Source organism: Bos indicus x Bos taurus, chromosome 5 (assembly GCF_003369695.1).
Source record: "Bos indicus x Bos taurus breed Angus x Brahman F1 hybrid chromosome 5, Bos_hybrid_MaternalHap_v2.0, whole genome shotgun sequence".
Lineage (NCBI taxonomy): Eukaryota > Metazoa > Chordata > Mammalia > Artiodactyla > Bovidae > Bos > Bos indicus x Bos taurus.
In genome coordinates, this window is record NC_040080.1 from 39,985,554 (window position 1) to 40,011,331 (window position 25,778).

A 25,778-nucleotide genomic window follows, 5' to 3' on the forward strand; every position below is an offset into this window, starting at 1 on the left:
TGTCTGTGCTAAAGGTTGTTTATGTTTATCCGAAAACAGAAATTGAACATGTGTACAAAATCTGCTTAGTTGACTCGTACTCATTCTTTAGCTCTCAGCCAAAGGGATTTTCATAAGCAAGACAGATGTATTTCTTACTCATTTACTAGGTAAGGAGCTACTACCTTACTGTCTACTCACTAACCTACCCCAGCTAGAATGTCATTTCCTTTATTCAAACAATTATTGAGCATCATCTATTTGTAGGCATGGTTGCACGATTTGGAGGGAACAGCAGGGGGGTGTGCTTGGTGTGGCTGAGCAACAGCAGAAAGGCTGGTGTGGCTGGGGAAAATGATCAGAGAGGTAGTCAATGAGGTAGCCAAGAACAAGATCATACAGAATCTCATGTGGTTTAGTCACTAAGTCATGTCTGACTCTTGCGGCCCCATGGACTGTAGCCCACCAGGCTCCTGTGTCCATGGGATTTTCCAGGCAAGAATACTGGAGTGGATTGCCATTTCATTCTCCAGAGGATCTTCCTGATCCAGGGATTGAACCCAGGTCTCTTGCATTGCAGGCAGATTCTTTACCGACTGAGCTAATCTCATAGGTCACTGTAAAGCCAACTAAGAGTGAGCTGGGACAACATTGAAAGGTTTTAAGCAGAGGAATAACATGATGTGAATTATTCATTTAAAAATGATTATTTTGGTGCCTCCCTGGTGGCTCAGTGGTAAAGGATCCGGCTGCCAATGCAGGAGACAGGTGCCTGGTCTGGGAAGATCCCACGTGCTGAGGAGCAACTAGGCCTGTGTGCCACAACTACTGTGCTCTAGAGCCCCAGAGCTTCAGTTACTTAGCCCAGATACCACAACTACTGAAGACCCCTTGCCTAGAGCCTGTGCTCTGCAACAAGAGAAGCCACCGCAGTGAGAAGCCCACACACTACAGCCAGAGAGTAGCCCCTACTTGTCACAAACAGAGAAAAGTCCACGCAGCAAAGAAGACCCAGCACAGTCAAAAATTAAACAAAATTTTTTTAAATATTTAAAAAATGATCATTCTGGCTGTTAAGAGTAAAACAGACTAAGCAAAGGCTTGTATCAGAACATTATGGTGGAATTGTTGAGAGGTAGTTGGATTCTAGATTAATTTTGCTGTAGGTCCACAGATGAACTAAATCTGATGACAGATGTGAGAAGAAAAGTCAAGGATGAACAGTATAACAGCTTGAACACTTAATTAGTAAACTGCAGTTGCCATCTACTGAGGTGGGGAAGACTGGTGGAGGAAGAATCTGGAAACAGAGGTAGGAAATCAAGAGTTGCATTTTGGTCATGTTAAATTTGAGATGCTTATTAGATACCCAGATGAAGAGGGAGGCAACTGCATATACGGTCCTGGAGTTCAAATTAGAAGATGGAGATATACTTTGAGCGTTATCTGTGTAAAGATGGTCTTTAAAACTAGGGATTGGATGATATCACTTAAGAGTGAGTGTAGGTAAAGAAGAAAACAAAGTCAAGGACTGGGTCCCAGCACACCTCAGCTTTTAATGGTAGGAAAAATGAGGCGCGACCAGCCAAAAGACTCTAAGGAGATCAGTGAAGAAAGAAGAGAGTCAAGTAACAGTGGTTTCCTGGAGGCCATGACAAATGAAATTCTAGAAGGAAGAAGAGGTCATCCATGCAAAATGCAGCTGTTATGACAGAGAAGTAACTGTCGGATCTCAAATTGTGGGGGTCACTGGTATCTTTGGCAAGAACACCATCTGGGGAAGGGTAAGAAAGAAAGCCTTATAGGAATGGATTCAAGAAAAAGTGAAACGGTAGAAGGGGAGAGAGTGACTAGAAATACGTTTGAAGGTGTTTTGCTATAACAGAGCAAAGATTTCCCAGAATTCCATGCCCATCCTTTACCAAACTAAATAAGACCCCTCTGTCAAATCTTAATATAGTCATTTTTTCACTGTATATTTTTCTGAGATTATTTGATTAGTTGACTGAAACAAAAATGCAAAACATGAGAGCTATGAGTTTTGTTTCACGTAGGGTCTTACGGAGGACTATACCCATGAGACAACCTCTCAGTAGCTCTGAACAAGCTGTTGCTAAGAGGTAGGGGGGGAGCCAGTCTAAATGTCGTTTTGGCTAGGGGAGTATGGACAGTTAAGTACATGTCTTGAAAGAAGATTACTGCTGGTCACAAGGAACAGAGATCTCAAGCTAATGATTTTAGTGCTTTTACATGAAAATATGAAATCTGAGTTCATTAAAATTCTTCCTGAAATACACATCTAGCTATGTAAGGGGCCTGCTTGTTCAAAGCACAGAGCATCCTGTTATCACCTTAATTTCCTCTCTCTGAAGCACAGAGTGCACTGTCCATCAGCTACTGCAGTGGCTTAATCCTGGTAGAACTGGGTGATAAGCAACACTCTCTGTCCTTCTCTATTTACAGATATTGACTATCTCCCCACTAGACTGTCAGCTCTTCTAAGGCAGGGACAGTCTTGCTCATCACTGAATCCTCAGTGCTTTAAACATGGCATAGCATAAGTTTAAAACCATTTGCTGATAATCTGAATAATTAAAGGCTTAAATGGGAAATTTGATTCTGTTTATGTTAGCCCCTTATGGTACACCTTTCACTTATGTAATTTGAACTTGATGCAAATCTTCGTTTTCTCCATCCAACATTTCTCACATTACCAGACTAAGAAAGTAAAAATTTTTTTGTAAAAATAACTCTCCAATTATATTTCAATTAACATTTTTAATGTGTATGATGTGATAAATCTTAAGAACTAGAGCAACTCTAATGTTTAACTCAGAATTAAGCATAATTGCAAATGTTTTCTTCATAACACCCAATTTCCATAATTTGCAGTACTTCTCAATTTTCATAATGCTATCAGTGCCTTCACCCAACTATAGGAATGCTGGGCAAAGCATATTTGTCAATAATCTGGTTATAACTAATATATATGAACTATCCACCAAACAAGTTTTAAAAAAGGAATCAATTACTCTTGATATTAGTACATTAAGGAAACCAATTTCAATATAGAAAAATTACTTGAAACTTTTAGGCTAGGGATAAAAAATTCCTACTGTATTGTTATAATATTCCAAGTATACAGAAAACTACAGAATTATTAGGTACTATAATAAAAACTGAAAAATTTGATAAATCTTATACTTTATGAAGGTTTACTTTGATGCCTCCACAGATTATAGAAGTTACAACCTTAAATACTATCTTTTTCTCTTCTAAAGCTTACAAATGAAATGAAGAACAAATTATTTTATGACATATTTTCTAATAAAGCATAATAAAGCAAAAACATACAGATATAAATATGAAAAAAGTAACAGACTTACCAGACATATGAAAAGAATATCTCAAAGAAAATTCTTTCATGGCCAAACTTGCATTGTATGTGAAAATCAACATCATAAGAGGACCATGAGACTTTAATGAAGGTGAATCTCCTTCACATAGATTTCCTAGCCAAAAAACAACAAAACAACCCCACCCCCGCAAAACAACATTCTTAGCATTCATCAAGGTAAAAGTTATTGAGCAAAGTAAAAGGAAAAAATCCTATTTTTAATACAAATTTATACTTTATCTACTACCAACAATTTAATAATGGGAAATTAAGCATAACAAAGCCCAATTAGAACAGATATGTCCTAGATTTCAAAGTGTAAGCAGTTCTAAGAAAGTGGTTCCTAACCAACTAGGACATTGTACCCCATTCTCATAATGTCTGAAATACTTAAGTAGATCTTTTAAAGCTATATAATATAAAAGAAGGTAACATAGTCTGGCTAGGTCATCAGGGAACTAAAAGATATTTTGTCACCAGATTGAAATAACCATACATAAAGAAGTATATTTGAGCTTTTGTTACATACAACTTTCATTTATCCACAGCACAACCAAATGAATAAGAGGCAAGGTACAGTAACTGGCATAAAAGTCAAAACTGCTAGCTGGTCTAAATGAGATTTTTTAGGCAACAGTTCTTAGAGGTCTCCTGTGAGTCAGAATCCTAGGGCTAATTAGTAATGGTTTTGCTCAACCTCCCGTTGCCCCTGGATTTCTAAAAGCATCCTTCAGAAGATGATGGAGACTGATCTTTACCCATGGTCTCTCTCTTGTGAGGCTGACTGGTAATAGCCAGATTGGTGTTATAAAGTTCTCTGTAACTGCTACCCTGTGAATCTAGTTCAACTTCTAGAATATAATATTTTTCTTTCATCTCCTGATTTTTATAGTTTTCTTTATGATCAGAATGTTTAATCCTTCACTACAGAAAATCTGGACAATTTAAAAAATAATTACTTATAACCTTGCAGTCCAGAAATATCCACTTAAACATATTGGTGTGTTTCTCCCTATGATAGGGACAGAATGGGATGATCAAATAGTGAGCACAATGGTGAGTTCCCCATTAGGAAACTGTAGATAGAGAGGGAACTACAGGGGGCTTTCAGAGACCACAATAAGACTAATGATCATTCAAGAAAGTAATAGGAAAATTCTGAAACAATGTGGGCTTGCTTGACTCATAACGCAAAACAAGTCACTTAACATGAAAGTCAGACTGGCTTACTTAATGATAAAATCAAGCTAACTTCAATTCAGTTGAGTCGCTCAGTCGTGTCTGCCTCTTTGCGACTCCATGGACTGTAGCACACCAGGCTTCCCTGGCCATCACCAACTCCCAGGGCTCGCTCATACTCATGGCCATCGAGTCGGTGATGCCATCCAACCATCTCATCCTCTGTCATCCCCTTCTCTTCCCACCTTCACTCTTTCCCAGCATCAGGGTCTTTTCCAATGAGTCAGTTCTTCACATCAGGTGGCCAAAGTATTGGAGTTTCAGCTTCAACATCAGCCCTTCCAATGAATATTCAGGAATGATTTCCTTTACGATTGACGGTTTGATCTCCTTGCAATCCAAGGAACTCTCAAGATTCTTCTCCAACACCACAGTTCAAAAGCATCAATTCTTTGGTGCTCAGCTTTCTTTACAATCCAAATCTCACATCCATACATGACTACTGGAAAGATCATAGCCTTGACTAGATGGACCTTTGTTGGCAAAGTAATGTCTCTGCTTTTTAATATGCTGTCTAAATGGGTCGTGGCTAACTTAGCAACAAAACCATGCAACAGAAACAGAGGACATGCCCACAAACAACAAAACAATGGCAGCATGAAACCTACATCCTGCTCAGTAAGGCCAGTGAGTTAGTAACCCCCAAAACATGTTCTTTGGCCTAGACATGTTCTTTGCACAATGCCCCCCAGACAAAACAACAATAGTAGAAAACAAGGCCTACAAACTGCCCAGTGATGTCATCAAATTAACGACCACCAAAACAGGCTCTGTGCACACAAAAATTTATGGAAAGATCATTTTTCACAATGAAAGGCCCTCACTGTACTGAGACCTGAAAATATTTTTCCAAGTGCTCTGATAGTTGAAGTAAACTTCCCTGCCTACCTGGGGAAGGAAGCTGATGATGGAAGTTCTACTTTCTTTCTACTCAATAAATACAAGAAGATCTCCCTCCCCTCACTCTTTCTTGATTACAAAAAAGTAAACCCATTGAGTACGCAGGCAGCGCAATGCTTGTCTTCCCACTTGTGAACCTTACAAATGTCCTATTCTAATAAATCACTTCCTATCAATCACTTTGCTTCTCACTGAACTACTTTGTGGGCTGAGACATAAAGGACTGTGGTGCCAGAGCTCTTCAGAGCCCTGGAAACACCACCCAGTGGTTTCAGCTGGTGACCAGAGCAGGATTGTGGTAAGATAAGAAGGTCTGGGGTCGGGTTCTAGTAGGGCCACGGGACACCACAGGTCAGAAGTTCTGGGGAGGACACTCCACTGATGACAGCCCATTTCAGTCAGGCCAAGCAACCCCGAGAGCTTTATGGCTCTGACTGGATTCTGAGATACAAGCTAGGGGAACAACGATATGGATGTTTAAAGATCTGGAGAAATGATGACAATCAGTGTGGGTTGCCATGGAAAGGTAGTATGGAAATACAGAAAGAGTCTTATTGCTGGTGCAGGAGACAAGGGAAATGGCATGTGAAAAAGAAGGAATTTCACTGTCTGGGTTGCTTTGACCAGGTTTGAGCCCTGGCTACATAGATACATACCGTGGCGATGGAATGGCTGTGCTTGTACACATCCAGTCGCTATATGATGTTGCAGGATTTAGCAATCTCTACTCTTCTCTTTGACCCTGAGGTTTTCCTTCTATGCTCTCTATCTGTTCCATATCTTTTAACTCCAAAAGACCTGTATGATCACCAAGGTGTAACAATTCACTCTTCTCTCTCAATTTGGCAGGGAAGCAGCTTACAAGACTCAAAGTACTTTTCCTTAATTACTAGGAGTGTCCAGTTGAGGACCTATCAGGCCCTGATGTCAGTCTTCTCCTCCCTCCAGGCCCTTGCAAATGTTAACCCTTTTATTTCTGACTTGCAGCCAGACAAGTTCCAGATCATCGTCAGCACCACTGGGGACATCTTCTGTACTATTCCTTTGTGGCAATTTCTTGGGCACTAACATCTGGTTGGGAGACTGCTTTGGAAGGGATACCATCTAAAATCATAACTGCCAATCTTGATCAAATTGCACAAAAATAAAACTTATGGATAGCCCAGGAAGCAGAGACCTCTCCTCAGGTTTGGGTCTAAGATGGTCAAATTGAATGAATCCCAGTTGACATCCCTCTGGGACATGTACTCCAGGACTGGAAAAAAAAGTGAACAAGATTTGAAAAAGAAAAAACTTCTCAGCCTATGTAACCAGGTTTGGCTGCAATATAAGTTAGAGAGCCAAGGAAACTGAGCACCGAACAGGTCTCTAAATTATAATACTATACTACACTGGATTTATACTCTAGAAGGGAATCAAAATGGGGTGAAATACTACATGTTCAAGTTTTTATGACCTTGTATTTGGGAACTGTAACTGGAAGGGATTTAATATATGTGTAACCCAGAAGGCTAATTTAAAGAACCAATCAGATGACAGTTTACCTGACCCAGTGTACAGGGCCATGCAAAGACCAGACCCCCCACAGAAAGAAGCTGTTGCTCCTGAAGCAGCTGTCAGCCCAGTGGGAGTTGTTCCGCACCCTCCTGGAGGAGCTATTGTGCCAACAGAGGTTCTCAGATCTGAGACAGCTACTGCTCCAGCTGAGGCTAAAACCCCAGAGGAAAGTGTGTGCAAAGGTGAGGAGAGGCCACTACCATATTCCAGAACTTCTCTGTTCCTCAAGTCACCCAAGGAACACAATCTCAGCCCAGCTAGCACCCAAAGTGGCCTAAATTACCAGCCACCTGCCCCTACAATCTTGCCTCTGAGCAAAGTTCCTGATGAGAGTCAAGGAACAGTAACAGTCCATGGGCCCTTTTCAAAATATCCGTTCTAAGTCTGGCTGGGGATAAATTGGGAAATTTTACTGAGGACCCTGTAATTTTCACTAAGGAGTTTACCAGGTTAATGAAAACTTTTGATCTCACCTGGGGAGATTTGCAGATTTTTACTATCCCATTGCTGCATCCCAGAGGAAAAACAGGGTATAACACTAGCAGCCAGGGACAGTGCTGACCAAATGGCAACTAGGGCCCAACAAGGACATGCAGTTTTTCAAGTGGGGAATGGCACTGTCCCTGATGCTGATCCGCAGTAGAATCACCAGATGAATTCTACTGACAGGGACAGATAGGACAATATGATTAACTATTTGATAGAAGACATGAATGGTAAAGTCTGTTTATTATGAGAAAGTAAAAGAAGTCCAACAGGGACCAAATGAAAACCCTGCAGTTTTTCAAGAGAGATTAGAGGAAACTTTTAAAAGTATACAAATGAGGATCCCCTTCCCCCGAGGGACAGACCCTTTGTCCTTTTGGCTATGCATTTCAAAGCCCAATCTGTCCCAGACATCAGGCACAAAATTCAAAAGGTATCTGCTGATCCTCAAACCCCTATGAATGATTTACTCCAATTGGCTTATTCAGTTTTCATTATAGGGATGTAGCCCACAGGGCTGAATGCCTGCAGAGAGACAAACAAAAGACTCAAATGATTACAAAGGATTTGTCCACTCAGGGGCCACCAAAGGAGAGGCCAGGTTTTTTGGGCCAATCTGACCATGGTGGACCATGAGGCTCATGGGTACCCAAACAAAATCACTGTGCCCTGTGTGGACAGAAGAGACACTGGAGGAAAGATTGTGATCAATGTACCCTTTGCCAACAGTCAGTGCATGGGCAGAGGGGACACCTCAGTTGCCAGCGAGTGATGGGGGCCATTAGACTTCACAATCGGAAGATAGAGGGGCCTGAGGCCAGAAGTGACTCTGCCTAGAGATATCATCTATATAATTAATGCTGAGCCTGGGGTAGTCATTGAAGTAGCAGGCAACTTGATAGAATTTCTTATAGACACTGGTGCAATCTTCTCAGTCTTAACCTAAAGGATTGGAAATCTTAACAATCATAAAGAATATATAATGGGAATATCAGGAAAAAGACAAGGGTACACTTTCCTAGAACAATTTATATGTAACATTCATGGCCAACTACTTTTACATTCCTTTTTGTTTGTGCCTGATTGTCCCTTTAATGGGAAGAGATTTATTAAACTAGTTAGAGGCCACTCTGTTCCTAAAGGGAACAACGAAACTTTGTGTCACATTGTGCTTAGTCCCTCAGTTGTGTCTGACTCTTTGCAACCCTTTGGATTGTAGCCTGCCAGGCTACTCTGTCCACGGGAATTTTCAGGCACTGGAGTGGGTTGCCATTTCTTCCTCCAGGGTATCTTTCCGACCCAGGAATGGAAACTGCATTGTCCCGTGTATCCTGCACTGCAGGCAGATTCTTTACCTGCTGAGTCACCAGGGAAGCCCTTAAGGAAAACTTATTCATCACCAAATGATTTTAACAGAGAATGAAAATGAACAGACTGAATCTACAACTGAGATAGAAGCCCTAGTAAACCCTGAAGTTTGGAACATTGAGGTTTCGGGCTTAGACAAAGACATCTGACCAGTAGTTATCAAGCTAAGACCTGGATGAGAATATGCCTGTGAAAAACAATATCCCCTAAAGCTAGAAGCCTAGAGAGGAATTTCTCCTACAGTGAAGAAGTATGATTCATATGGATTATTACTGGTACCTTGTCAGTCACCATATTATACTCTGGTATTACCTATTCTTAAACCTGTTGGAGACTATCGATTTGTACAAGACCTAAGGGCTATTAATGAAGCTATTGGACCCATTGATCCTATTGTGCCTAATCCTTAATACTATCCTAACTCAAATCCAGGGGAAGCCAATTGGTTTACTGTGTTAGATTTAAGTGAAAGTGAAAGTCGCTCAGTCAAGTTCTACTCTTTGTAACCCCATGAACTATACATTCCATGGATTTCTCCAGGCCAGAATACTGGAGCCTTTCCCTTCTCCAGGGGAATCTTCCCAACCCAGAAATCAAACTGGGGTCTCCTGCATTGCAGGTGGATTCTTTACCAACTGAGCTATCAGGGAAGCCCAAAGGATGTTTTTTTCTGCATGCCCTTGGCCCAGGAATTTCAATTCCCTTTTGTCCTTGAGTGGACAGGCCCAGAAACAAAAGAAACCCGATAAAACACCTGGACTGACTTCCTCAAGGATTTAGGCACAGCCTTGAAAATGACACCTAATGGTTTCTATTAGGCCTTTAGTCATACTTTTTTTTAAAAAATAAAATATATTATGTAATTTTTTTTCATTCCAATCTTCTCTCTTAATATCACAGTAGGACTTTCCTGTCTTCTAAAAAAGTTAGGTGAAAATATTTCATTTAGTGGTGGTATAACATTTTATCCTATGGATTTGCTATACTTTTCTTAACCAATTTCCTATTTTGATACTTTTTTGCGGGGGCCATTATCATAAATAACACTAGCTGAATGAATATCTTGTACATAAATGTAAAGTATATTTCTTAAAAGTATGGATAAAAATAGAAACACTGAATGACAGGTTATAGATTTATTGCTTTTGAAAAACATTTCTCTATCTTGCTCCAGAAAGAAACTATGTATTATACCTAAACAACAACATGAAAATGTCTGTTACACTGCATTTTATTTACTAAGTATAATCATTCTTCAAATATTTTTGTCAGTTAAGTAGGTAAATTTTTTTTCATTTATGTTTTAAAAAGGCTAAGTATTTTTTTCTCACATCTATTTGCCTATTAATTGCTCATTCAGATCACTTGCCCATTTTTGTATTATTGTGCTGCTGCTGCTGTTTAGTCACTCAGTCGTGTCCGATTCTTTGTGACCCAATGGACTGTAGCCCACCAGGCTCCTCTGTCCATGGGATTTCCCAGGCAAGAATACTGGAGTGAGTTGCCACTTCCTTCTCCAGGGGATCTTCCTGACCCCAGGGATTGAATCCATGTCTCCTGCTTGGCAGGTGGATTCTTTACCATGGAACCACCCTAGGAAAATAGTAATTCTGAATTGTATTTTAAAATCAGTTGGTTAAACTATTATTTATTGTACTATTTTTAAATTGTTTTATATTAGGGATCCTCTTGATTCTAAAAGAATGCATCTGTGCTTTATAATTGTTGAGTCACTGTTAATTATTATAGGGCTGATGATTCAAGTGTGCTTCCTGTGACAAACCATTTCTAAGTTTAACTGACCATACATAGTATTCCTTGAAACAAACATTCTAACAAAGGTAGTTTGCTATGCACACACAGTTTCAAGTCAACAATTCTAGAACTATTAAGCTTTTCACTATTATAAGAAAACTGCCCTTCTTAGTAAACAGATGGCCAGAGGATTAACTTCATTGTGACAGAAAAAAATAGAGATTTAATTTAGATTGTATAGTAACTGATATATAAATATTCATTAACTTTCCTTATCGATCAAAAGAGGTTGAGGGTTAATCCAGTGCTTTTGCAAAATCACTTGGGTCAATAGTTCACAATTCTTTAGGAAAATGAATAAAAGACTCAAAAGCTTTGAGAACTCTGGTTTTAACCTGATATTTTTTCAATGCTAAATCAAACATATTTGGGCCGTTATAATTTTTTTTTTACATATTTGGGCTTTTCTAATACTGATTTATACACATCCCCTATATTAATTACCTTAAACCTTTCTCAGAGTTGTTGAAAATCCTTGGTTACTTGTTTTTTATTTTGCTTCTGTTGAAGGAAGTTTTTAGTTACACAGGAATTTATTGATAATTTCCTGTTGTCTTCAATTGCTTTTACATTAGAATCCTTCTCCATCCATAACTAAGATAATTGCTTATTTTATAAACTTTTAATGCCTTAAGAAAAATGCTTAGCTCTTTACTCAACTGTTATATGAGGTGATGGAAAATATAATTTATATTTCCCTCCCTGATCTGCAATGCAAAATTTATCACATTTAAATGCCTTATAGTTTCTTGGGCCCCTTCTGGTCTACTCATGTGTGTCTCTTTTATACCAGTACTGCTCTGTTTTAATTATGGTTACCTCAAAGTATGTTTTTATCTTGATAATTCACCTCATCATCTGGTCATTTTTTCCCCCCAAAACATTTTCAGCTAGTTCTAGTTAAGGATAAACTTTAGAGTTACTATCAATTTCCTCCTTGCTCTCCAAAGACAATTACCATTGGGATTTTGCTATATTTTTAAATTAACTTGGGGTGGATTAATGTTAATTTCATCTTCCAGTTTTAGAACATGGTACTTTTCTCTATTCAGATATGTGTGTGTGTGTGTGCACGTGTGCACAAGTATAAGTTTCATATTTGTGCAATAAAACTCACATTTCAAGGTTATTCCTAGCTACATGGTTTTTGTGACTAATTATAACCAAAGTGATTTTTACATTATAACTTCTAACTAATTTTCACTTGGATGGTTTTAAGGATATGATTATTTTATCATTGATTTATATTTATTTTTCCTAATTTGACCTAGCTTTTAGATAATGCATTTTCAATATTAAACTAGTTGTGCATTCTGGGGATATAGCATTGTTGACTATGTTTAAAATATTCATTCAATAACCTATTGACTTCAAAAACTGAGTTAACCACTAGAGGCTGTCTTATTTGCAAAAATTGAAGTAGAGTCAAAAACTTTTTGTGGAAGAAGATAGGAAATAATACATATATTTTATGAACAAATTCTAAGTGAAGAACAAATTATAAGAACAACAGAGATACAGTTCATCAATATTATAAATTATAACTGACATAGCTAATGTACTTTTTTCCCTTTTTCTGTATTTCTTTGTTCCTTCAAACCTTGTGTTCTTAAACACTCCACTGATGGAGGGACAATAGGGAGGGACAATAATCTTTTCTTCTAAGCAGCACAATTTAAAAATACAAATTTAGAGGTGTAATTCTAATTCAAACACTGCAGGTGCTTGGTTTCTTTTATATTGATTAACATGCACTCTGTCATTTAATTATCAAAGTAACCTCATGAAGCAGTACAAGTTACAGGTATTCTGTAAGGCAAGAAAGCAAGAAGCGTAGATAATTTCCAAAGATACTAGCCTAGATGCTGCACTCTCCCCACAGAAAGCTATGCCCTTCTGATGTTATGTAAAAGCTCCATGTTTACTAATATTCCCTTAAGTAGAAACACAAAGACTGTCAATGCACCTATTTCTGGGATGTTAATGGGTGTAAGCCTACAGAATAAAAGAACAGTGGTTTAGCAATTGGCTGTTTGATCAACTCTGGCAAGACTCTACCAACATGGAGAGGGACACTGACATCTGGGTCCTTCCTAGAGAGACAAAGGCCAGCAAAATGCTATACATCTTCTCTCTCTGGGAGTCATCTTGTTACATTAGGCATCTATATCTCTGACTTAGGCACATTGGGAATTTGTAATACCCATGTACATGTGTGCTAGTGATGCTGTGTCTTTTCACTTAAATCACATGAAAAGTTACAGGTAGTTATTGTCACGTTACCAGTGAGGACACTGACTAACTGAGAAAGCTTCGGGAACATTCCCAAAGTCACTGAATTACCAAGTGGTAGAACTGCAATCTACTGGACCCAGGATCATCAGATTTCAGAACTCTAGGCTGCTATATCCTAATTAATTGAGCAACTTTGGTCACCCAGCCCAAACTACGTTTCCATTTCCCTTTTCTCTAGTCATCTCGCTCTCAGTCAGGTGTGGCCATGTGAAAAATCTGGCCAAAGTGACTTAAATCTGCTACAGGATTCTTGGAGACATATTTGCTTTCTCCGTGGCGATAACCCTTCCCTGGGCCCTTTCTTCTTTTCTCTCCATTGTAATGGCCACAACTGAAATAGCCATGATGGAACCACTAGGAAAAGGCCAAGAGAACTGCAATAATTCCAGTCTTCACAGAGTTGAACTATTGAGTTGGTGGTGCATCTGCATGCCTCAGCATTTCTCTTTCTTTCACAATAATGAATTTAAGTCACTGTAATCAGGTTTTGGACTACTATCTAATTAATAAGGCCATTTAATGCCTTCCCTGAAATATTATTTTGCCTGACTAATATAGGAGATCCAACCAGTCCATTAGGAGATCAGCCCTGGGTGTTCTTTGGAAGGAATGATGCTAAAGCTGAAACTCCAGTACTTTGGCCACTTCATGCGAAGAGTTGACTCATTGGAAAAGACTCTGATGCTGGGAGGGATTAGGGGCAGGAGGAGAAGGGGACAACAGAGGATGAGATGGCTGGATGGCATCACCAACTCGATGGACCTGAGTCTGAGTGAACTCTGGGAGTTGGTGATGGACAGGGAGGCCTGGCGTGCTGCGATTCATGGGGTCGCAAAGAGTCGGACACGACTGAGCAACTGAATTGAACTGAAGTGAACTGAATATTATACTCTCAGTTTTCTTGTGCTGCATTTGTCTGAGACTGTTTATTCATCCTTTATTTTTAGTATTTCTGGCCAAGTTTAATCTATGTATGACTCAAGTAAACAGCACATAGTTTGGTTTTGTTTTTAACTTAATCAGAGTATTAAGTTAATTTCAATTACAAATATAGTAATAGCAACAGGTTATTTCAATATCACATTTAAGAAGAGACTAATTTATGTCATCTGTAATTCACACACTGAATATAAAATGATCTAAGAATATTTTACAAAAGAAAATCAATAGCATAGTTCTTCATGGGAAATTGGTTACCTATTAATTTTTTGCCTGATCCAAATCCTTCATAAACCCACAGGTCACCCTGACAGGCCAAGGGCATTGGTTGCTTCTGGAAGCTGATAATATCAAGGCGAATGATATGATTTATAGGGGCTAGTAATCTCCAGTGGCAGCTACAGCACAATGAAAGAAAGTTAGAAATTATTTCTCAGTAGCATATATTGTTATTTACTTTGTTCAGAATTTAATGCATCACTCAGTGAGTCACTGTTATTGACTGTACCTGCTTCTTTTGTGCTTAGGTGAAAGAAAATTTTAAACTATAACAGTAAAAATATTCTCTAATACTTTTGAATTTGTCAAAAGTTTTAACCAAATACACCCATTATATGAATGGCTGGTCAGGCACATGTGTTATTCTAAATTCTAATTGGCAATCCATAAGAGTTAACCAAGTATTCCTGTGTCAATTTGCCCTAAACGTCCCCAAATCATACACATTTACTTAGGATTAAGTTTATTCTAATGTTTAATTTAGGGAAAGTTCTCTTATATGAACCACTTATTGAGTATTACTATGTGCCAGAAGGTTTTACATACATTATTTCAATCTCCAAAGCTCTTTGATAGAGATTCAGCATTTCACTTTACCTAACAAGTGATCTCTTTTGTTGGGAAAGTACAGTTTATCAGCAGGGGTAATCTCACATTCAGGTTCTGTATACTTAAGACTTCAAATCAGGTATTGTCTCAAAGTCCATTCTTTCAGGAAAGCAGGTGGGAAATAATTCCTTAAACAGATAACAAATGTTGCTGCTTGTCAAGTGATCATTCAAAAACTTTCATCGTAATACAAATTCCTTCCTCACCTCATAATTGTTCTGTGAAAATTTCTCGGGAATTGTATGATCCCTGCTGGTTTGGTCAGAATAACATCTTCACAAGTGGCCACATGCTCTTGGTTTGAACTCTGAAGAGACTGGGTGCTTTTACTGCCCTTTGGACCTAGACATAAAGAAGAAAAAAAATGAGATAAAACTAATTTTTAAGAGGCTTGTTATATGCTTTTTCAGGTCAGAGCTGTCAGTTTTCCTCCCTGTTTTAGAAAAAGTTAACAGGAGGTGGTTAGTTTCACTAAAAATTTTTCTATCTGAAATATTCAAAGGTTACAGAAAACCAGCACCTCTCTCAAATTATATTTGGCACAGCCTAGGGTCTATGGAAGATAAAGAGGAATGACTGTAGATGATGTAGTTTCCCTACTCAAGTCCATTTAAAAGCAGTATTCTTTTTAAAAAATTGTAATTCAACTATAGTTGATTTACAGTGCTGTGTTAGTGGCTGGTACACAGCAAAGTGATTCAGTTATACATATATATTTATACATTTTTTCCCCATTATGGTTTATCACAGGATACTGAATATAGTTCCCTGTGCAATACAGTAGGGTCTTGCTATTTATCTGTTTTGTATATAATAGTTTGTATCTGCTAATCCCAAACTCCTAACTTTCCCCTCCCCCACTCCATCTCCCCTTTGGTAACCATAAGTTTGTTTTTTCATGTCTGTCAGTCTGTCTCTGTTTTATAAGTTCATTTGTATCACATTTTAGATTCCACGTACAAATGATATATGATATTTGTTAAAGCAATATTTATACTATAGTTCTTTAGGAAAACAAATTTCATATGATATACATGCTTTTCTTTTTATTTCTCACTTAAATTTTTCCATGTATATCCCTGCAAAGCTTTTCAGTGCCAAGGAGAGAAACTAGTTTTTGGTTACCTATGCTCATCAAGAGTCAAAAATCTCATTAATTACATGTCTGAAAATCTAATAACTCTGAATTGTGTACAGTTTACATTTATATCAGCCTCTACTATTTTTTTAGCTTGTCCTCAAAACTCATTCTAACCTTTTATTTTTATAATATCACTATAAAGGGAACTCCTGTAGAGATAAAAATTGTCTGGAGCTAATCAGCCAGCTAAGATTTAGAACCCAAATCTTTTAATCCACAAGGATAATGGTGGTAGGAAAAGCTAACTGTGGTATAAAATGACAATCAAGATAAAAATATTACTTTGCAGTTAATATATTGTACCGCCATGTCCATGAGTCACAATTCTGAATGATGTACAAGTCAGTCAAGTTATTCACTAAGTAGTTTTTCTCTTGGATCAGACCAAAATCAGATCATTGAAAATGATTTTCCCTTCAAATATAAACTCATTCCCCACAGAAACATAACTTTGCTTACAAAACAGTGCATAAGTTTTGAAATATCCCTAAAAAGAAAAACACTGAGATTTTTTTTTAATTTATTTAATTGGAGGCTAATTACTTCATAATATTGTGGGGGTTTCTGCCATACATTGACATGAATCAGCCATGGGTGTACATGTGTTCCCTGTCCTGAAACCTCCTCCCACCTCCCTCCCCATCCCATCCCTCTGCGTTTTCTCAGAGCGCTGGCTTTGTGTGCCCTGCTTCATGCATCAAACTTGCACTGGTTATCTATTTCACATATGATAATATACATGTTTAAATGCTGGTTTTAACTTTATAAGTTAGAACATACCTTGGACTCTAAAGACAATATAATTTATGCCAAAAGCACCTTGCACACTGGAATGAAATGTCACCCTCACCAGTGGTCCAGAGCTCATGAAAACCATTGGATAAAGCCTTCTTCCGCATAATTTACCTAGGTTAAAAAAAATCAAATTTGTTAAAAAAGAAGAACATTTAAAAAAGTTTCTCTAGTTTAGGCATGGCAACTAAACTCCACTCTGCAAATCGAGAAACAGCGTTCTAGAATTCAAATGACTCGCCCAAAGTCACGGACTAGGGGGTGGGGAGTCAGGAGCAGAACCTAGGTCCCAAAATTTAATACCTGTTACAGTCTGCTATGTCCCATTGTTCCCATGAAAGACCGTAGGTAGCACATTATTTTATCTTTATTATGAGGCTGATATGCCATTTCTCTCCTAGGAAAGTAACCTATTTATTAAAAATACATCACTGTGAAAACCCATGATGGAAACTTTTTTATGTGAAAATTTATTCTTTCCCTACAGCCAATCTTCTTTTGATTGCTTTATTTTGAGAACCTAAGTCAAAGAGAATGTAAAATTATAACCATAATTCTAAAATGATTCAGAGGGCTGATTAAGAAGGTATAGAAAGAACCCATGAGTTTCTTAGAATCAAACTCACCTACTATTAAGAATAATTCCATGTCTTTCTGTAATAATTATTTAAATGTCATCTGCTCAGAAAGCTGGTTGTTCTGCACCCAATTCTATGGCATCTGCAATCCCATATGCTTTTTCTCTCTCTTCCCACCTCATTTCCCCTTAATCCTTCTGTCTAATGTATTATATATTTTATCATGTGTCCTCTCCCCCCTAGAATATATGGTGGTAAGGGCAGGGACTTTTTGTCCATTTTGTTCACTTTTGAATGCTCACAACCAAGAAAAGTCAATCCTTGACCCATAGTAGGTGTTCCACATATATTTGTTGGGAGTAAGGAAGGGAAAAGATTATTTACAAGAAGAAAAAATCATTAGTTGGCATGATATATTAGAGTAAACGATGCTGAAATACTATTTGAAGAATAAGCCAATATTTATTTGTAGCAAATAGAGATGAATGCAGCTCTTGAATGGTTGCTGGCTCCCACAGGGAAAAACATAGCATTTGCAGTGCACAAGGATACTATCCCACTTGAGTAAGAGGTAATATCTCTATCATAGCCTCACAGTTCTGCTAGCTATCATCTAAAGGACAGAACAATTTTACAGGTTTCAAGCTGACAATTTCAAATCAAAGAAATGCTAGGTTGAAAAATTATAGGGTTTCCACAGTTAATCTAAAACAAAGTCAAGCATGGTTTTCAGTAGGTAACAATGAAAAAGGCAAGTGTTAGTCACTCAGTCATGTCCTACTCTTTGCAACCCCATGGACTACAGCCCACCAAGCTCCTCTGTCCATGGAATTTTCCAGGCAAGAATAGTGGAGTGGGTTGCCATTCCCTTCTCCAGGGGATCTTCCCCATCCAGGGATCGAACCCAAGGCTCCTGCACTATAGGCAGATTCTTTACTGTTTGAGCCACCAGGGAAGCCTGGTTTTTCCAGAAATCATTTATTTCTATTTGGGAGCCTGGTATATGATAAAGTGAAGTGAAGTGAAAGTCACTCAGTCATGTCCAACTCTTTGTGACCCCATGAACTGCATAGTCCATGGAACTCTCCAGGCCAGAATACTGGAGTGGGTAGCCTTTCCCTTCTCCAGGGGATCTTCCTAACTCAGGGATCGAATCCAGGTCTCCCTCATTGCAGGCAGATTCTTTACCAGCTGAGCCACAAGGGAAGCCCAAGAATACCAGAGTGGGTAGCCTATCCCTTCTCCAATGGATCTTCCCAACCCAGGAATCGAACTGGGGTCTCCTGCATCGCAGGCAGATTCTTTACCAACTGAGCTATGAGAGAAGCCCCAGTATATGATAAAGATAGCTATAAATTAAAGAGGAAATCATTTTTTCCAAAAACGGAATCAGTCATAAGATCATTTTACCATATGAGAGGGGTTCCCTGGTCTCTCAGCAGTAAAGAATTTGCCTGCAATGCAGGGGACCTGGGTTTGATCCCTGGGTCAGGAAGATCCCCCGGAGAAAGGAATGGGTACTCACTCCAATGTTCTTGCCTAGAGAAGTGCATGGACAGAAGAGCCTGGTGGGCTACAGTCCATGGGGTCTCAAAAAGTCAGACACGACTGAGCGACTAACATTAACACTACACTAACACCATATGAGAAAATCTATTTCAGCAGGATTAAGCTTTTTTTAATTAAAAATTTCTGACCTTAGTTGGGAAATTAATTTTTAAAAATAAAAGCAATGAGATAAATCAAAGATGAAAATACATAGAAATATATTTAAATTAATAAATTTAAAAATATTTATATCAACATACAAATACACAAAATTTAAAGGCAAATGATAATCTTATAAGTAAGTACTTGTAATTTATGACAAAGGAAAAATTGTTTTATATAATTATATACACACAGACACACACACATATATATATAGCCCTTATAAACCAATTATAAGATCAATACTCAAATTTAAAAATAACGGTAGTAACAAGGAATTTGAAAATGCAGATAACTAATAAATGGAAAAAAATTATCCCCATTAATAATTAAACAAAGTAAAAGTGATTAAATTGATAATATCAGATTAAAGGCATGGTGAAAGAGGCTCAAATTTAGTAGTATGCATTCATGCAAAACAAATGTTCCGAGTCTCTATTACTTCAATTTGGGAAAATATAGGAGGGGAAGAAAATAGCCAGATCCCTGCTCTCATGGCACTTTCATTTTGGTCAGGTAAATGAAGATGATTTCAAATAGAGACCACTGCTACACATGAAATAATAGCAGAATATGATAGAAAAAGACCATGAGAGGGAAAGTTGATGGTCCTTCAGACTTAGAATGTCTATTTGAGGAGGTGACCTTTCAGTCAGTCAGTCATTTACTAAATGCCTTCTGTGTATCCAGGGCTATTCTAAACATGGGATTCCTGACACGAAGAGACAAGTTTCAGTCCTTGAGCAGCTCATGTTAATAGGGATGACATAGGTATGAAAACATGAAACAACATCATAGGTTAGAAGACAATAATGCCAAGAGAAGGGCCACTAAGAATTACAGAGGTGGGAGGTGATGTGATTCACATCAATCAGGTAGGCCTCATTAAGAAAGTGTGTTCTCTGAGGAGAAAAGGGAACTCTTGTACACTGTGGGTGGGAATGTAAGTTGTTACAGCCACTGTGGAAAATAGTATCAGGTTTCTCAAAAAGCTAAAAATGGAACTACCATATGACCCAACAATTCCACTCCTGGGGTATATATCCAAAAAAATAAAAAAAACACCAGTTCAAAAAGATACACGCACCCCAGTGTACATAGCACTTTACTTACACTCTCCAAAATATAGAAGCACCTAAGCATCCGTTAATAGATGAATGGATAAAGAAGATGTGATACACACACACATACACACACACATAAAGGAATACTACTCAGTCATTTAAAAAGAACAAAATTTTGCCATTTGCAGCAACATGGATAGACTTGAAGGGCATTATGCTGACAGAGAAAGACAAATACTTGTATGATATCACTTATATGTGGATTTAAAAACTCCACAACTAGTCAATATAGCAAAAAGAAGCAGACTCATGGATATGAGAACGAACTAGTGGTTACCAGTGCGGAAGGGGGAGGGGCAATAGAGGGATGAGGGAGAGGGGTACCAACTGTTCAGGTGTAAGACAGGCTCAAGGATGTGTTGTTTTGTAATAACTGTAAATTGAAAGTAATCTTTAAAATTGTATTTAAAATGTCAAATAAAAAAATGAAAGCACATCCTAGTCAAGACTTGACTGGATGGAGAAGAGCTGTTTGAAGAGCTGGGAGAGGTAGATGGACAAGGGCCCTGAGAGCGGAGTGTAATGAGTTAAGGGACCGGGAGGCAAATGTCATACTGTGCATTCTGGATCTCATTGCAGCTACAAAGAGACCTCAAGCCATTTCAATCAGGGTGGATGGGGAGGTGATCTGATCATAGGGGGAAAATGTGCAGTGGACAGGCCAGTTAATGGTTTCCTCTGCAGTTTAAATGAGACAGTATTTCTAAAGAAAGAATCTTTAAATAAATGGTTGTGCCTTCTAAGTCAATAATTCAATCTCTCAATTTTTCCAAAGAAAACAATCTCAACCTCAAAGCAATTCCCTGGCTTCCGTATACTCCTGAATCAAGCATGCACATTTGTGTGTCAACTACCTACACTCACAGTAACATACATAAACTTTTCTTTCCAGGTGTCCCCATCAACCAAATTATTTACAGCACCTTCCCACCTCCTGCTTTGTGCATGCTGTCACTTCAGTCATATTTGACTCTTTGGGACCCCAAGAACTATAGCCCACCTGGCTGCTCTGTCCATGGGATTCTCCAGGCAAGAATACTGGAGTGGATTGCCATGTCCTCCTCCTGGGGATGTTCTTGACCCAGGGGTCGAACCTACATCTCTTATGTCTCCTGCATTGGCAGGCGGGTTCTTTACCACTAGTGCCATTCCTCTTTACTGAGAGCCAAAAACCCTGTATTATACCTATACAAACAAGAGGTGGGAAGTTTGTTTTGCTAAACAAAATAGGTTTGCCCATACATGAAATGAAATGACAGTTGGTATGTTATTAGCAAACTTTTCAATTCCACCATTTTAAAAGCCTAATGTGTTTTGTTGTATTTTAAAATTCAGCACTCTAGGTCCTACATGATTTTTAATCATCTTAATCCCTCCTTGGTCATATACACTCTGGCATTCCAGTATGGTTCTGTTACATTTGAGGATGGGCTCTCTTGCCTTTTTTTTCCCCCTAAATACACATACATACAAACACACCCACTCAACCTTTAGTATACCTGTTTTGTAAATTCAAACTTGAAAATATTAAATATGTCTAAAAATAAACGCATAAAAATATGCCTGCTGCTGCTGCTAAGTCACTTCAGTCGTGTCTGACTCTGTGCGACCCCATAGACAGCAGCCCACCAGGCTCCCCTGTCCCTGGGATTCTCCAGGCAAGAACACTGGAGTGGGTTGCCATTTCCTTCTCCAATGAATGAAAGTGAAAAGTGAAAGTGAAGTCGCTCAGTCGTATCCAACTCTTCATGACCCCATGGACTGCAGCCTACCAGGCTCCTCCATCCATGGGATTTTACAGGCAAGAGTACTGGAGTGGGGTGCCATTGCCTTCTCCAAAAAATATGCCTACATTACATGAATATATTACATTACATTTCAGAGGTATTATTGCCAAGTTTAACTCTCCCTTTGATATTATGCTGCTTACACAGGAAAAGCACACATATAAATGCCCCTAAGCCTTACCTGACATTCTTCTCTCACTGTGGTTTTCTTCATAAATAATCAGAGCTGAATCTTGACACATATGAGACCAAGGGAGTAACAGATACTCAACTGTAAATTTTGCCATACTGCTTGGTGAAACTCGGAGGACCCAAGAACATTCCAGTTTTCCTCTATAATCCAGTGGATATCTTGGAGATGAAAAAAAGCCTCTGGGCTCTTCTAACTCCACTTCAGAGTAACAGCCTATGATTTAGAACATACAGACACCAGGGACCAACTCAAATAAGACAAAGAAAAGTGGGATTCTACCATAAATTTGAATAATTTAGGCTTGCAAAAAGAAAAATAAAAATTACCATCAGTTATAATTTCTTGGATAAAATGATCATCCCATTTAATGTGTCCTAGTTTTGTGAAATGAGACTGTAAAAGTAGAATTTAAGTAATAATTATTAAAAATGACTTTTAACTGAATTTTAAAAATTTCTTAGAAAATGAAGGTGGACTGCATTGTATTCTCTAATGGCAGCCTGTTTTCATTTCTTTCCTTCTTTGAGATACAACTGAAGATCTGTTCCTAAAAGCTTCTTTGGTTTCAATAAGCACTTACCTTGCTGGGACAAATGATTGTATTCATGAAGTTTGCAATTGAGGTCAGGAAAGGAGAATTTGCTGAATACACTTTGAATGTCATCTTCAATTTGTACTTAAGTCTAAGGGCACTGCTGTACCTGCACGAGTACCTGTAGAGCTTCAGATGCTAGGAGCGCTCTGTCCCACTGACCCTGACATTGGCTTCTCCTCCTTCAGGTGACATCCTTGGCTCTTCCTTCTTTCCCTATGTCTATTCCCTTGATAACAATTTTTTGAGCAATTACAATTGAAATACTCTGTATTCAAATGAACACATTTTTAAAATATTTATTTTTAATTGGTTGATGATTGGTTTACAATATTGGTTTGATTTCACATTTTGATGGATGAATATGATAGCTTATGGTGAACGGTGTTGGATTTGTGATCTCTGAAGATTTAACTTCAGGACTAGGGACCAGGCTTGATCACTCAAGAGTTTTGTAGAGCAGAGTTTTATTAAAGTATAAAAAGGGATAGAGAAAGTTTCTGACATAGACTTGTAAACAAGAAAATCCATTTGTTTTTGGCATATGAGTAAAAGGAACCACAGTCTCATTTATTATTTATAAATCTTGAACTAGTCTCCATTTATCATTTAACTTTTCCACACCCAAAATAGGAATGTTGCACAGACTATTACAGGGAATTAATAGTCCTTGCTCCTTCAAATTCTCAATGATGGGTATTAACCCTTCCTTAACCTCGGGCTTTAGGGGATACTGCTTTTGATGTGGAAATAGGTGAGGGTCTTTGAGCTTGATAAGGACAGGAACAGCATTTTGTCCTCAACCCAAAGAATTTTTCATCAGCCCACACTTGAGGATTTAGTTTGTTCCATTAAAAAGAGCTGGTTCCATATTCATGAAAAGAGAGACCCGGACCTTGTTCCATATATCCCTCCCCAGAAGGGGCGAGGGAGACTCTGGCATGATAAGAAACTCGTGAGGAAACAGCACAGAGAAAGTTGCCACTTAAAGGATGACTGACATAATAATGTTTGGCTCATCCAGACAGTTTCATTACAGTAGTGGATCAGGAGGAAAGCAAACCAGGGGCTTCAGTGAGCACAGAGAAAGTTGCCCCAGTGTCCAAAAGAAGTCAACTGATTGGCCGTTCCCAGTTATTAATACCCAGGGTTCCTCGCATGTAATTAGGACGGGAGCTTGTGTGGGGATCCCCGGGCACCTTCTATTGTCTATGTCAGAAGCTTTCTCTGTCTCTTTTAATACTTTAATAAAACTCTGCTCTACAAAAGCTCTTGAGTGATCAAGCCTGGTCCCTGGTCCCCGAGTTAAATCTTCTTCAGAGATCACGGATCTGACACCATTCACCGTTAGCTATCATCCTGGGGGCTTGTCCAGGATCTGAATCTGGGACCTCTTGCACCAGAGGTGAGAATTGTAACCTGTAGACCAACTAATCTGCCGCCCCTTCAGTCCAGATTGTCTTAAGAGTCCAACCCTTAGGGACTACACCTCAGAGGGTAGTCTCTTCTCCAGTGTGGTCCTTTGCAGACCGGACCTGGAGCAATACATACATCATTATACATGTTCTGCCATAGAGAAATAACATTCTAATTGAGGAGACCCATATGTTAATACACTTTACTGAACAATACAGATGAAGAGTGGCAGAGGTGAAAGGAAGTGTTCCAAGAATTCAGGATTCTATTCAATTGCTTGGTTTTCTGTTACTTCTGTGAATTTTTCTTTTTTTTCATTTACATGGCTATTATGGTCTAACTTAGGTATTTCTTAGGTCTATTTGGATGTTATAGTAACCTAACTGATTTTGCAGTCTCGAATCTTCCCCCATCATGTCCTTCAATCAGAGAATGATGAAACAGAAGAATTAGGCTCTTTTCTCGCTTGCTCAAAGCCAACTACAGTGGCTTGCAGGGTCTTTCTGAGTCTAGTCCCAACGTGTCTTTGCAATCTTTTTTTCCTCTCTACATGAATCCTCCACTGTAAATCTGCCTGGAAAAGGAACTGAATCATATAAAGTCATGAATTCCCGAGCAGTCCCTATTTTTTTATAAATAGGGTAACAATTTCAAAAAACCATTGCTAAGATTCATTTATTCTCTTGTGTGAAAAGCAAGTGGTGGGAGTGGGTGGCTGTTAAAGATGGCAGAGTCCTAATACTTTTTCTCACAGAATATTCAAAGAAGTAGAACAAAACAATACCCTTTTATACGTAAAGCTTTCAAAGTTCTCTGGTATGCATAATTATTTCTGAACACATGCAAATGTGCAATATCTTCTCTACATTTTAACAATGTTCATTTTCTAATGGCCTGTTTTGTTTTGTTTGGACACGCTGCATAGCATGTCCATCTTAGCTCCTCGACCAAGGATTGAACCCGCACCTTCTGCATTGGAAACACAGAGTCTTAATCACTGGACCACCAGGGAAGCCCCCACTTTCTAACAGTCTGAAAGAGACAGAACAAAGAATACATTTGATGGTCACTATCACCACTCCCACACTTATTGACTCTTTTCATAGGTCATACCATCCCTATTCTAAGGGCTTAACATATATTACTTCTTTCAGCACTCATTAAAATTGTTAACTCAAATCATCAAAATCATTAGGTTTTACGATCTTAAAGTCTGCTCTCCATCTCAATCCCAATTCCAGATTTAATTTTAATTTAAATATGACTCTTTGACTCTAGTTTTGACTCCTGACTCTTGTGTTGTCAGAACATACCACCTGTAAGGTAACTGGTCCCTGAGTTACTCCACTTCATTCCTAGAAGATTTTAGCAGTCATTTTCTCCAACATTATTCTTATCTTATATCTTGCTGATTTCAACAGGCACATAGATGATGACTCTAGCACTGAAGCTTCTCAATTCTCAACTTCCCTCCAATAATCCTGTCCTTCACCTGACCTCATTCACTCATCCTAGTGATCAGCCCCTACACACCTGGTCATTAGCAGTAATTACAAGCCTCACATAAACTCAGTTTCAAGAA

At 38.5% G+C, this 25,778-nt stretch overlaps 1 protein-coding gene across 3 annotated transcripts in view; it reads right to left on the bottom strand.

The window, feature by feature from the left end:
• The window catches only part of LOC113892602 (ovochymase-1-like), a 92,698-nt gene that overhangs the window by 20,029 nt on the left and 46,891 nt on the right, over positions 1-25,778 (bottom strand). For all 3 annotated transcript variants that reach the window (XM_027541630.1, XM_027541629.1, XM_027541628.1), the window contains exons 14-18: positions 22,177-22,401; positions 16,785-16,910; positions 15,070-15,205; positions 14,234-14,373; positions 3,366-3,491 (exon numbers count right to left, since the gene is read on the bottom strand). In XM_027541630.1, coding sequence (XP_027397431.1) covers positions 3,366-3,491; positions 14,234-14,373; positions 15,070-15,205; positions 16,785-16,910; positions 22,177-22,401 — 753 coding nt within the window. The remainder of the gene's footprint in view (positions 1-3,365; positions 3,492-14,233; positions 14,374-15,069; positions 15,206-16,784; positions 16,911-22,176; positions 22,402-25,778) is intronic.